The 12991-nt window shown below is 39.9% G+C and overlaps 1 protein-coding gene across 6 annotated transcripts in view; it reads left to right on the top strand.

The window, feature by feature from the left end:
- Positions 1–12991, top strand: part of SLK (STE20 like kinase) — a 49172-nt gene that overhangs the window by 7450 nt on the left and 28731 nt on the right. For all 6 annotated transcript variants that reach the window (XM_083741551.1, XM_083741548.1, XM_083741550.1 and 3 more), the window contains exons 3-5: positions 8829–8993; positions 10648–10696; positions 12591–12740. In XM_083741551.1, the coding sequence (XP_083597677.1) occupies positions 8829–8993; positions 10648–10696; positions 12591–12740 (364 nt within the window). The remainder of the gene's footprint in view (positions 1–8828; positions 8994–10647; positions 10697–12590; positions 12741–12991) is intronic.

The following is a 12991-nucleotide window of genomic DNA, read 5'->3' as shown; positions in this document are numbered from 1 at the left end:
TAGCAACAAATGTTTGCCTCGGGTTACAGAATTTTCAGCCATTTCCTTTCTCCAGACTGAAAAGCTTTATATTGACATGTTTTTATTTCTGAAGAAAGCATTATGAATAGGCTGTTCAGTAGACAGTGGCTGCTGTGTTGGTTGGAAATGACAGAAGATACAAAGCAGATAAATATTGCATCTGACAAAGGGGCTATGATGTATGAAAGCTCATGTGACAATGCAACTGTTAGTCTTTAAGGTGACACAAAACACCCTGCAGGTCAATGATACTGAAGCAACCTAAGGAGGCATCCGTATGCAAAATTCTGAGTTGCATAGAATGCTTTATTAGCATATTGTGATGTTGACATTACTGCTTCCAGCACTATTTCCCTCTGCTCACAACTTAGTCAAACAAACAGGTTGTTCTTTTTAATTCCTCGAATTACACTGTATAGCATAGTAGTCACAAAGTGCACACATTTGTATCATGCCAAGTGTATTGCAGTTCTGCTCTCAAGATGTAGGTGGAAATAATGTGAGGTTTGTATTCTAATACAGCCAAGAATATGGGATTAACACTATATAAATTTCTTGGTTGTTGGTTTAAAATATTAATTTATCTGTAGATATGTTACCTGTGAATCTAAGCCATCTTTAAAAAAGCATTAGTATAATTTATTCTGTTTGTTATGAAGACATTTGTCCTGGGTCAGCAAAGCTATGTACTCCAACTCTGCCTTTTGCACAGGGGCCAAAGGCCACTGGGAAGATTCACCCTCTTCCTCCTATCATAGTAAGGGGAGACCAGTCTGAATCCATCAGCCAGTAAAGGAGCAGCTACCTCCTTGTCACAAAGTATACTGAACAACTCTTGGTTGCTCAGGGACAGCAAAACTGTAGGAAAGTATGGCCTAGTTTCATCTACTGTTGGGGAACTAATACAGATGAGTGGGTGTTGATTATTTCAGTCAATTGTAAGCCACTGTGAACATTATTTGATCAAATGGCAGGGTGTCAATCTTATTGGAACAGCCAAAGTAGCATTGGGTCTAAATCTGGTTTGTGTGCATGCATATGTAGAGTACATAATTATTAGGCAATAAAGTTTTGCAGTGGTTATAAAGAACCACTAGGGAGCATTTGTACTGATTGGCTCTTTGGTATGTGACCAAAATAGCAACATTAGAGACAGCAGAATAGCATTAGAATGGTAGGATGGGTGGTAAGGTGATAGTGCTTTTTCCATTGTAGCATTTTGATTATGGAATTTTCTTCATAGGGAGGCTTGCCTGAAAAAGATTAAAATATGTTTTTGAATTGTCATCTTAAATAGATTGGAAGCTATTGGCAGTCATGTTGAGACTGGCAAGCTTCTTCTACTTTCTTTTTGCCCATCCTCATTGGAAGCCTAACTACTTAATTTTGAACCAGATGCATTGCTTAAAGACAGCCCCATGTATATGTTGTATAAATGGAATGTGACCAGAGCATAGATAATTGTAAATCTTAGCTGCCTGCTGGAAGGCAAGCAGCAATGAGATTAGATTAAACTTCATTAGGCACAATCCATGTTTCTGTTAGCTGAAAAATAGGCAAGAGGGAGGGGACAGTGAGAAAGTTAATGTGGCAGTACATAGTCCACAAAAGTATTAGGCTTTAACCTTTCTGTGCAACAAAATGGAGGCATTTTGACAATATTTGAAGAGAAGATTAAATCCTTGGGGTGCAAGATTTGCTTTTACTGTCCTGAAATGATCCTAGTGCCATCAGTCCCATCCCACCAAGCAATATTGCATCACTCTGAGGGATTTTAGTAAAAATGTCAGCTGCTATGAATAACTCCAGGCAGAAGTTGTACTTTCTCCACTTCCAAATTCTTTTCAGGGGATTCCCTTTCCCTCCACTCACATCCCAATTCTACATAGGAGCTTTCAGCTGAGCCTTACATACTAAAGCAGGATGGTGAATCTTTGGCCATCAGTTGATGTTGGGCTCCAACTTACATTGGTTCCAGCTAGCTGAATTAATGGCAGTTGTGGGTGGCAACCTCTTAAGGATCTTAAGTAAACGTCACTCACCCTCATGCTTCTCATTCACTTGGCTCCTTTCCCCTCACACTGCCACCACCCACTAACTATCCTGTCTTGGTTTGCAGTGGAGATGGTGCTTAGCACTGGACAGTGCTTTGGAAAATGCATGCAGCTTCTTTTATCTTTGTTCCAGTGTTTAAAAAGTCATGCTTTTAAGACAAAGGGCATTGCATGCAATCTCCTTAACACTGTCATGTGTACACAGTGTGTCATAGTGAAACAACTGTGTGCATGTGTGCGTGTGCCTGCGGCTTCTAACATTGGAGCTATTGACTTTGAAGCCACAAGGGAGAATAAGCCCAATACATAGTTTCGGTTGCACTGTTGTTTTGGGAAGTACGGTACTTTGGAAATGGCATGTAAAGTTCTATCCTGCCTGCATTAGAGTTGTCTGGATGCCGGGGGGGGGGGGGCAGGAAAGTCTGATAATTGCATTGTGTGCCCAGATTTCCTAATCCCTTGGTTCTCAAATCAGATGATTGGTCAGGATGCACAAAAGTGTCCCAAGCACCAGCAATATTTACACTAAAGTTATTTTTAGAGTGATGGCAGACGGAAGAGATAAGATGAGGAGAAAGAATAAATAGTCTCTGTTTGCAGGAAGGGTATTGACCTGGCTCTTGTCACTTTTACTGATAGCATGATTTCCCAAATCTTTGACAGATACAGTAATACTAACCAGTGCAACAGAAGAAAGAAATGTGTGGAAATATTGAAGAGGCTATTTCCATGTACTTGATTGATGATGGAAAATCTGCACCTAGTAGGGGCAGACAGTTAAAAGGATATATAAAAGGCAAAAAGTTAAGTAATCTGTCCCTTCAGTGCAATCCTGTGAACATCAACCCAGAAGTATAAGTGCCACTGAACTAAATGGAGCTTCCCCTCAAATAGAAAACTCTAGGGTTGCAGCCTTAGGGTCAGATTCAATCACCCCATTCTACTAGCAGTGCAAACACTCCCACTGGTGCAACAGGGATGGTACTCTCTGTATCTTCTTTAAATCTGCTCTGGAGGGTCGGGAGAGCCCGCCCCCAATAGGATTCTGTGGGGAGGAGATTGTTACCTAAGCAATCTCCAAAATCCTACATAGAATTCCCTAGTCCACTCTTAATGTGTTGCCTGTTTCTTTGTTTTAGCATTCTCATGTTAATAAGAGTTTCTCCATTTGAAAGAAGACATTTTGACCCAAACATAATAGTTACTTTAATATAGTCTTAAAGCTTGATAATTATGGATAAAATATTAACACTTGCAGAATTATGCTTAGGTGTGTTGCCTTTATGCATATAGATGCAGTACATTTGGTTACTTAATTTACATCATACTTAAGTTCAAAACTCAAACTGGTAGAACACAGTTATCACCTCTTGGAGAAAAATCTTCTCAATTCTGTGTATAATTGTGTTCTGTTCTGCCAACAGCAGCTTTAATAAAGGTGCTCTTACATCGGGTCTGTAGCATTCAATCTGTGGTCCTATTAAGCTCAACAGACTTGTAATACTGTATTTTTACTATTTGGAAATAATGGAATGTTTTCAAATTCATCTAACTTCAGATAGGCCAGTCAAGGGAGATAAATGCTGTATGAAAACTGTTTAGATAGATGTTTACTACAAAAAAAAAATTCTTATAACCTAATATTTACTGGTGTTTTAGTGGTGTTTTATTGATGCTTTACTGAATTAATTTTCCTTTTGCATGTTGTATGTTGCCTTGATAAACATTTACGAAAGCAGACTATAAATACATACATAATTAAAATATATGCTTATGATTTTGTGCCATGAACTATGCTACGTACTTGTAACTTTATAAATTAAAGTCTTGACACTTATTAAACATCAATGCAGTTTTCAAATTAGACCCTGCTTCATTTTGTTGTTTCCCAGCTTTCAAAGTTGATTTTAATTCTGTGGAAGGAAAAATGAATCACTGTGTGATAAATGTGTTTGCCTAGTACACATTCTTGTATAAAGCCTCTTTTACAAGTAGTACTTGAAAGCTAGTCATGCAGTTTTGTTACTTGTTTGTTGGCCTATTAATGAGGAAAGCATGTGAGATGGTCCTGCTGGTAAACTGAGAGTTAGAATGTGAGAGGAATAAAGTGACAACTTAAAAAGTTGTATAATATGCTTGCGGAAACTGTTGGAAGTTAGCCTAGTCATTTTTTATCACTGATAACATTCACTTCTACATTTATATTGATGCTAGTTACTACTTCATAGTTCAGTGAAACTATGGAAGAAAAACAACGGAGTTTTGTTTCATTCCTCAAGCTTTTCTGCAACTGTATTCACAGTTTAACCTCCATAATCATTTAGTGGAGACCGTACTACACAATTATCTGTACACAGATTTACTTTTGTGGCATAACACAAATATGATTTGCATTCACTGTCCCCATGTCTGATCTCTAAGGTACAAGACTCTAGACTTGATAGATGTTCTTGAGTGCTTGAAAATGTTTCGGAAAACAGGAAGATCTGAAAAAAATCCTAAAATGAAGAGATTATTGCTTTGTCATGCTTTACATGTGGACGGTCCCAAGTTAGGTCCTACACACCTCCAGTTTAAAGTATCTTAGCGGGTGGCTGGGTTGGAAAGACAGATCTTGGAAGGTCACTGCCAGTGTGACTGAACAGAAAGCAATTCTCCACAGAAAACAAATACTGGCCCTTAAGGCTATGGTCTTTAGATATGCTGGTTTATTTTCAGTAGCTTATAATGATGGGTTTCCCCACATATAGAACAGGGGTAGGAAACTTTCATCTAGACCCTTCTATGAGTATGTGTGTATGATGATATAAAAAATATTCACCATTCCTGATATAGATCAGTAGTATTACATGACACCTGGGTTGGTTATTAGGCCAGCAAAAATACTGGCCATAGCTTACAAAAGCAAAATCTGGACTCCATCACAGTAACAAAAATCTAATATGAGTGGAGTATTTGGTTTGGTGCTTCACTTCCTTTCCCAATACTTTGAAGCTGCATTGTGAGTATGTCATTCGCTCAGTAAAGCATTTGCAGTTATTTAGGGAGGCCCACTTACAATCTGGAATGATTCATGCACAAACCACATTGAACAGCCATTGAAGATCAACTAATACAGTAAATTAAGATGTTTTTCTTTTTTTAAAAAAGTCCAGCATCTCTGAACTATGGTTTCTGCGATATCTCCTCCCAAAAATTAAATTACCAATGCAGTTATACAGACCACTACAAAAAAATAAAATGAGCATTACAAATTGAAGTGATAGAAGTCAAGCTGCAGATTTGCTTCTTGCAGGCATACTAAATAGTTTGTTCCTTTCTGTGGGCAGCATCTTCCAGCCACAGGGGACTTAAGGTAATGCTACTATAGAACTGTACAATTGAAAATGACCCATAGTTCAATCTCTTGCAATGCAGGAATCTCAACTAACATTCATGCAGCTGCTGGGTGACCTTGGGCTAGTCACACTTCTTTGAAGTCTCTCAGCCCTACTCACCTCACAGAGTGTTTGTTGTGGGGAAGGAAGGGAAAGGAGCGTGTTAGCCGCTTTGAAACTCCTTCGGGTAGTGATAAAGTGGGATATCAAATCCAAACTCCTCTTCTTCTTCATGACAGATGGCCATACAACCAGTGCTTAAAACATCAAATGAAGGAGAGCCCATCACCACTGTTCCACTGTCGAACAACTCTTACCATCAGAAAGGTCTTTCTGAATTTTAGTTGGAATCTCCTTTCTTGTAACTTGAAGCCATTTCTCTAGAGCAGGAGAAAGCAAGCTTGTTCCCTCTTCCATGTGATAGCCACCTTGAAATATCTCAAGGGCTATCATATCTCCTCTCAGTCTCTTTTCTTGGCTAAACATACCCAGCTCCTTCAACCATTCCTCATAAGGCTTGGTTTCCAGACCCTTGATCTTCTTGGTTGCCCTCCTTTGCACACGTTCCAGCTTGCCAATATCCTTTTTAAATTGTGGTGTGGTCTGACCAAGGCAGAATAAGGCTTGAATTCCCTTGATCTGGACACTATACTTCTGTTGATACAGCCTGGAATAGCATTACCTTACCCCACCACCCCACCCCTTTCGCTGCTACTGCATCACACAGTTGACTTATGTTAAGTGTGTGGAATTACTACGTCTCCTTTTCCACGTTACCGTATTTTTCCATGTATAAGATGACTGCATGTATAAGATGCCCCATATTTTGGGGGACTAACTTTAAAGAAAATGAGGGGAGATGGCCCAAAGTTGTTGAGCTTTTTAAAAGGGAAATTGCACTCGTGCCATCACCCCAGCAGGGCTGTTGCTGGGGGTTAGCAAAGTGGGCAGCTGCTCCCCCCATGCCACTGTGGGCAGGAAGCTCCCTAGAGGGAGCTGGCTGGCACACACAGCTTCCCCTCAATGCAGCTGCGGGAAATGTTCTCCTGAGCACGTGCCTCCCACAGCGGCATGGGGGGGGAGTTGCACGCCCACCAATCAGCTGGCTGGCTAGCAGCGCGCAGCTCCCCCCCCCCCCCCGCCGCCACTATCTGTGTATATGACAACCCCAGTTTTTTGACATGATTTTTGAGTTAAAAACCTCATCTAATACACGGGGAAATATGGAATTTTGCTTTGGTGGTTGATCTGTTCCATGTCACAATAGGCCAGGGTTGTGACAGGACATCTGCCCTGGGTGCCAAACAAGCAAGTAAGCAAATAAGTAAATAAATAGTTTTCCATCCATCCAAACTCACAGCCCAGTTAGTCTTTCCAACACTCCTGCTCTCCAAACCCTTAACTTTGCAACTGATGTTCACATTTAAAGGTGAACCTGCAGCTTCCACTCTGAATCATTTGCTGCTGTTTTGACAGCTCTTGCAAATGTACAACTTTTGTTTGTTTCACTGATTTCCTTGTTATAAAAGGTAAAAATGAGGTGTGTTTCATTTTAGCTTAGAAAATGTGAATAAGGCCCATGGAACTACTGGAAATGTGAGAGAAATAATATGCTTAACCAGACAAGTGTGTATTTGTTTTAAATATATACATAAATATGCACACTAATAAACAAGTCAATATAAAAGACTAACATTGTCATATTCAGAAAATTTACATGCAAAGATAGGGGAGAGGAGTGGAAAATTCACTTCCATAATAATCAAGGATATGGCAAGGTAAAATATGTCAATAAATCTTTCCAAAAGGAATTCTAGGACACTTTGGCTTAATGCCCTCCATAGGCAAATTAATACATGAGATGAAAGAAATCCAAACTGCTTTAAATGCTTCAGGTTGTTGCCAGTTTTGTATATATAACTTTGTGGGTTGTAAGTAACCATGTCTGGGAGGAAGGAAAAGAACCGCAACAAATATGCTGGGTAGTCTGTTGCTAATGCTGAGGTGGTTGATATGGAAACGGCACTCAAAACAGTAGAGGCATATAATAGCCATGAAGACAGATGAAGCCAAAGCCCACAGAACGCACAATGAAACGCTGCATTTAGCCTGACACCATGTTAAGGCCATCATGCTTTACAATATCTGTCAGCATCGCCCTTGAGCCAGTACCACCAACTGGACTCATGCACTTCAGCCCTGACTGGGCTAGGCGAGCTGGGTAGCACTTCCAGAGACCACCTTCTGGACAGGAACAGGTCAAAGTGCTGTGGACTCACAGCTTAGAGTTGTGAGCACCGGATTCACTTCCACAAGAAGACAGTCGTCGCACAGCAGAGTATAGCAGAGTCTAGCAGAGTATATAAATGACTCGGAGAGCAGCTCTGTAGAATATCTTCTTTATTCTATCTACAACTACTATACAACTATATACAGAGCTTAATGGGTTCTCTAAGCATAAAGAATGCTACACTACACTGAGTGTCTGCAGCTGCTCTTAGCAGCAACCTTATCTATACACACGATCTCTAACATTCAGTACTGACTGACTGACTGACTGACTGACTGACTGACTGACTGACTTGGTGCTGGAGTAGAATAAGTAGAGAGCAGAACACACCTCTTTCTCTCTGGAGAATCAGCAGACTCATCAGGAGATTCTTGGATATGGGAGGGGTGAAATCTCAATATCCACCCCCTAACCAAAAAAAACCCCCAAGAAGTTGAATATTTCTGATTTTATTGGTGGTATTTCTTCCTGGTTGTATCCTCACAACTTTGTTGACTTGTTTCCTGGCCTGTATTTGGCAACTTGTGTCTCTGTGTGTGTGTTTATCAGTGATGTAGAACATCACACTACTGTAGTTCAGAGTTTTGCCTTCACCTTGTGTGTCATTTTACTTGTGGATATGTTTAAACCTCTACAGGAGACAAAGGTGTACTTTGTGTCTTAGGTCTTACATATTATGTGGGTTGCTACTTCCATATGCAATTTGTCTAGGATTAACCAGAAACAAGAACATACCTCCACATTCAGATGTGGAAGACTTAAGCAGTGTGTAATATTACCTTAAAGTTTTCCGTTGTTTATCACCCTCCCCTTCTTTTTGTTGCCTTCATACCGGGGGCAGGTGCTTTAGTAATGCAGGAAGGAATCAACTTGTAGACTGTTTTCCCCACTCCCCAAAGAGTCCAGTAACAGTAAAAGCTGGATGAGAGATGAGACAATGAATTAGAGGGCAATTAAAACATAGACATTTTACAATGTTAATACTTCTTTGTAGAGTCTGTTGAAGATGGGGAAGTGCTCATAAAGTTATATAAATTGGAACAAGTAAAACAACTGACCAGAATTTTGTTTCAATGTATTTTCCAGGCTCAGAACAAAGAAACAAATGTGCTTGCTGCTGCAAAGGTGATTGATACTAAATCTGAGGAAGAACTTGAAGACTACATGGTTGAAATTGATATCCTAGCATCCTGTGATCATCCTAACATTGTCAAACTTCTAGATGCCTTTTATTATGAAAACAACCTTTGGGTAGGTATTTGCTGTTGTTCAGAGCCTGTACTTTAGGAGAAGATGTGAAATTACAGTGTCTTTATGACTTGACAAAACAATACTTCAGTACAATATGGGTGTTTAATTAGTTTGCATATGTACAGTTTGTTGACAGTGGAGGAAAGGGTGCTTAAACCTTCTGGAATGTAACTTTAGACCTAAATATGCTTGCTGTTAAGGCAAAAGCTTTTGCTAGAGTTCTCAATTCATAAAATAAGATATTTTACTTTAAATTTATATATTTATTTAAGAGTACTTCTATCTTGCCCTTTCATTGTAAAAATCCTTATGCTCTCAAATGTGATGGATTGGGCTTTTATTTTTGCCAGCCTAGGTGAAAGGAACAGATCATTTTCACCAACTGACAGGTGGGCGGGTAGCGCTGTGGTCTAAACCACTGAGCCTAGGGCCTGCCGATCAGAAGGTTGGCGGTTCGAATCCCCGCAATGGGGTGAGCTCCCGTTGTTCGGTCCCAGCTATTGCCCACCTAGCAGTTTGAAAGCACGTCAAGTGCAAGTAGATAAATAGGTACTGCTCAGGGGGAAGGTAAACGGTGTTTCCATGTGCTGCTCTGGTACATCAGAAGTGGCTTAGTCATGCTGGCCACATGACCCGGAAGCTGTACAGCAGCTCCCTCAGCCAGTAAAGCGAGATGAGCACCACAACCCCAGAGTTATCCGCTGCTGGACTTAACGGTCAGGGTTCCCCTTTACCCCCCTAAGTGGGGGAGAGATACACAGAGAGACAGGGAGGAGCCTGACCTACACTAGGCAGGCCACACTTTGTTTACTGTGGCTTACTACATTCAGAAAATCATGGGGGTATAAGCCTCAATCCCGGGTTCCCAGAATTTTCGTGGAATTTCCCCCCTCCAAAGTCTGTTGCCTTCTTAAAATTTTAGCTAATGGGGGAATTGCATATTATAAGGTCAATTTGTTAAATCTTAGAATTCTAGACCAGTAGGGGAAGGGTGTGAGACCTAGAGAAATTCCTGAGGACCAGATAAGAGGCTTGGAGGGCCACATTCAGCTGGTGGGCTTGAGGTTCCCCACCCTGGTATAGACAGTTCTGCCCATAAGCATTGCTCAATTTGATTTAAGCATATAGTCTCCCTAGAAAGAGTGTTTGAGGGTTGGGCAGGGACGGGAATTGCAGTGTTTTTCATTGTGTGCCCACACATTGTAACAGTAACAAAATGCTAGGTTTTCTATTGTTGCTGCTTGCTAAATATCAGATGCAGAGTTCTTCATTTCTATAAATGAAAGCAAGCAATATGGCCAGTAAAACCCTGCCATCTTTTGTCATCAACAAACATTCACAACCCAAAGACGAAAGGAGTGACTGATTAGTCAAACATCAGAAACCTCAAAATGTTGATACACTTGAGTGTTTCAGTTAAATGTATTGTAAATTTAAACAGGGAAAACAGGTAGAGAAACGTGGGACTCCACAGCGCCATCTGGTGGCACAATGTTTTATCACATATATAACACATAAAATAGCTTTTTCTTTACCCATCTAGCTGAGTCCTTGGTTAGGGGAGTTTTGATTTATCCTCTGTGCTCTGGCTAGCCAAAGTTAAATCTCAATACTTGGAAGTTTAAAAATAGATTATTTTATTTTTTATATGCAGATCCTGATTGAATTCTGTGCTGGTGGTGCTGTAGATGCTGTAATGTTGGGCAAGTACAATATTACGTTTTGCAAAAGAAAGCTACAATTTTGCATATTAACAGTTTGGTTATACTGTGTACCAAAATCTATCTGTCTGTCCGTCTATCTATTTATCTATTTTCTGCACTGCCCTTCATCTGAGGATCATGGGGTGGTTTACAATATAAAAACACAAAAATACATAGCATACAAACAAACAATAACAATAACCACACCACACCACGCACAGTTTAAAAGGCCACAGATTGTTTAATTAGCAAAAGGCCTGGGAGAAGGGGAATGTTTTGCTTGGTGCCGAAAGGTATGTAACAAAGGCACTAGGTGAGCCTCCCTCCACAAGCATGGAGCCGCTGCAGAAAAGGCCCACTCTGTGTTGCCACCCTTCAGACCTCTCATGGAAGAAGCATGCAAAAAAGGGCCTCAAATGAGGATTGCAGGGTTCAGGTTGGTTCATTTGGGGATGGGTGGTCCTTGTGATTTTAAACATTTGTATACATTTAACACAAAAGACACTACTTACCAAATCTACCCTAGGAATTAATTTAGTAGTTAAAATCCTTCAAAATAAAAAGCTTTTGTCACTCCTAAGAAAGGCCTTAAGGAAAGAGCGGTTTCTGATCTCACTAAAGGAGTACATTTCAAGACCTCTTGAAAACCACAGTAAAACCCCCCAAAGAGTGTTACTTCATCCTAGTTACCAGAGCAGCAGGACTTCTTGAACTTCCCCAATAGGCCATTCTTATCTCTCATTTTAGCTTTGATGAGAAAGCTGGAGCCCAGAATAATTTATGGAACTTTAATAGTACTGTTCCTTCTGCAGACCCTCCCTTTTTTCACTCTCAGCCACCTCCATTTTGACTAGTGTATAAGATAAAAGAATTCAGGTGTAAAAGGAAGTGTGTTGCCAGTTCTGATCTGTGAGAAATGTGCTCCAGATAAAAAATAGTTTGGCAACATATTTAGATTGCTCACCACAGAGTATGGGGATCCCTTGACCCTCCAAATGTTGCTGAATTACCCACCATTAGCTATTGACCATTCTTGCTGGGGATGATGGAAGTTGTGGTTCAGCAACATCGGGGGGGGGGGGAGGTTGCCTATGCCTGGTTTAATATATTTTCTGTACCCATTTTATATATAAGAATATCCATAGTTAAACTGTTTTATTTTAATGTATTTAGTAGCAAACATACACATGCACACAAGTATCATGATTCAGCAATGCTGCAAAATGAAAAACAAGACAGCATTTGAACTATTGTGGATATAAATATCTATGACATAGCTTTTACATTAAAACAAAGAAAACAGGTTCCACTGCTTAGTGTTGCAAGACTTTTATTTTAACTCTCTGCTTCTGAAGTACTCCTTCAGGAACTTGAAGAGCTTGCAAGTACTTTAAGGTACTTGTTTGGAAAGTCTGAACTTAACAACCAATTCTGAACAGGTTTATTCTCTTTGTGTCTGCAGTGAATAGCTAGGGTGATAATTTCAGGAGCTTGCAAGTTTTTCAAGTTCCTGAAGGACTAGTTCATTCCAAAACACATAGAACTATAATAGTCATGTGACCAGTAAGCATCAGAGCCTGTTCTCATTTTTGTTTTGATTCTTCGTGGTGCTTCTTCATATTTCTTCACACTGTGGCTTCTACATTAGGTTTCTCCAATCTCATACCATCCTAATGTGTTGAACTACAAGTTGTTCACTCCAGTGGCCTAGGTAACTGGGGGAATGATAGGAACTGTAGTCAAACACATCTAAACAACACTAGGTTGGAGAATCCCGTTCTGTTTGATCAGCTTTTAAGACTTATCAGGTTGAAGCAAATGTTCATTAAAAATGTGAATCAATGCAATCTGTAAATGATGGTTTTTATATTTTGAGAGTATGCTTTTCTTGTAGAACTTGAGAGGCCACTAACCGAGCCACAGATCAGGGTAGTTTGCAGACAGACACTTGAGGCGCTGCACTATCTGCATGAAAATAAGATCATTCATAGAGATCTAAAAGCTGGGAATATTCTTTTCACATTGGATGGAGACATTAAGCTAGGTGAGTATTCCTCTTTTAAAAATTTAACTTGGATGAAAAGAGATTTCATGATGTATTATTTTCCAGCTGTTATAAGTAAGTTTTGTTGACCTGGAAAATAAACAATTTAAGTAATTATTGTAATTACACTTGACAAATTTCCTTTGAATTTCAGAGTGAATGGGTGGGCCTATTGTAGTACTTGTACTGAATACTTTAATGTTTCTTAAAGCCTGACGTGGTATGTTTTTTGGGACACACATAGAAACACT

This window comes from Podarcis gaigeae (genome assembly GCF_964106915.1).
Source record: "Podarcis gaigeae genome assembly, chromosome: 5".
NCBI classification, from domain to species: Eukaryota; Metazoa; Chordata; class Lepidosauria; order Squamata; family Lacertidae; genus Podarcis; species Podarcis gaigeae.
The sequence above is the reverse complement of the archived record's forward strand: the minus strand, read 5'-3'. Positions and strand labels throughout refer to the sequence as shown.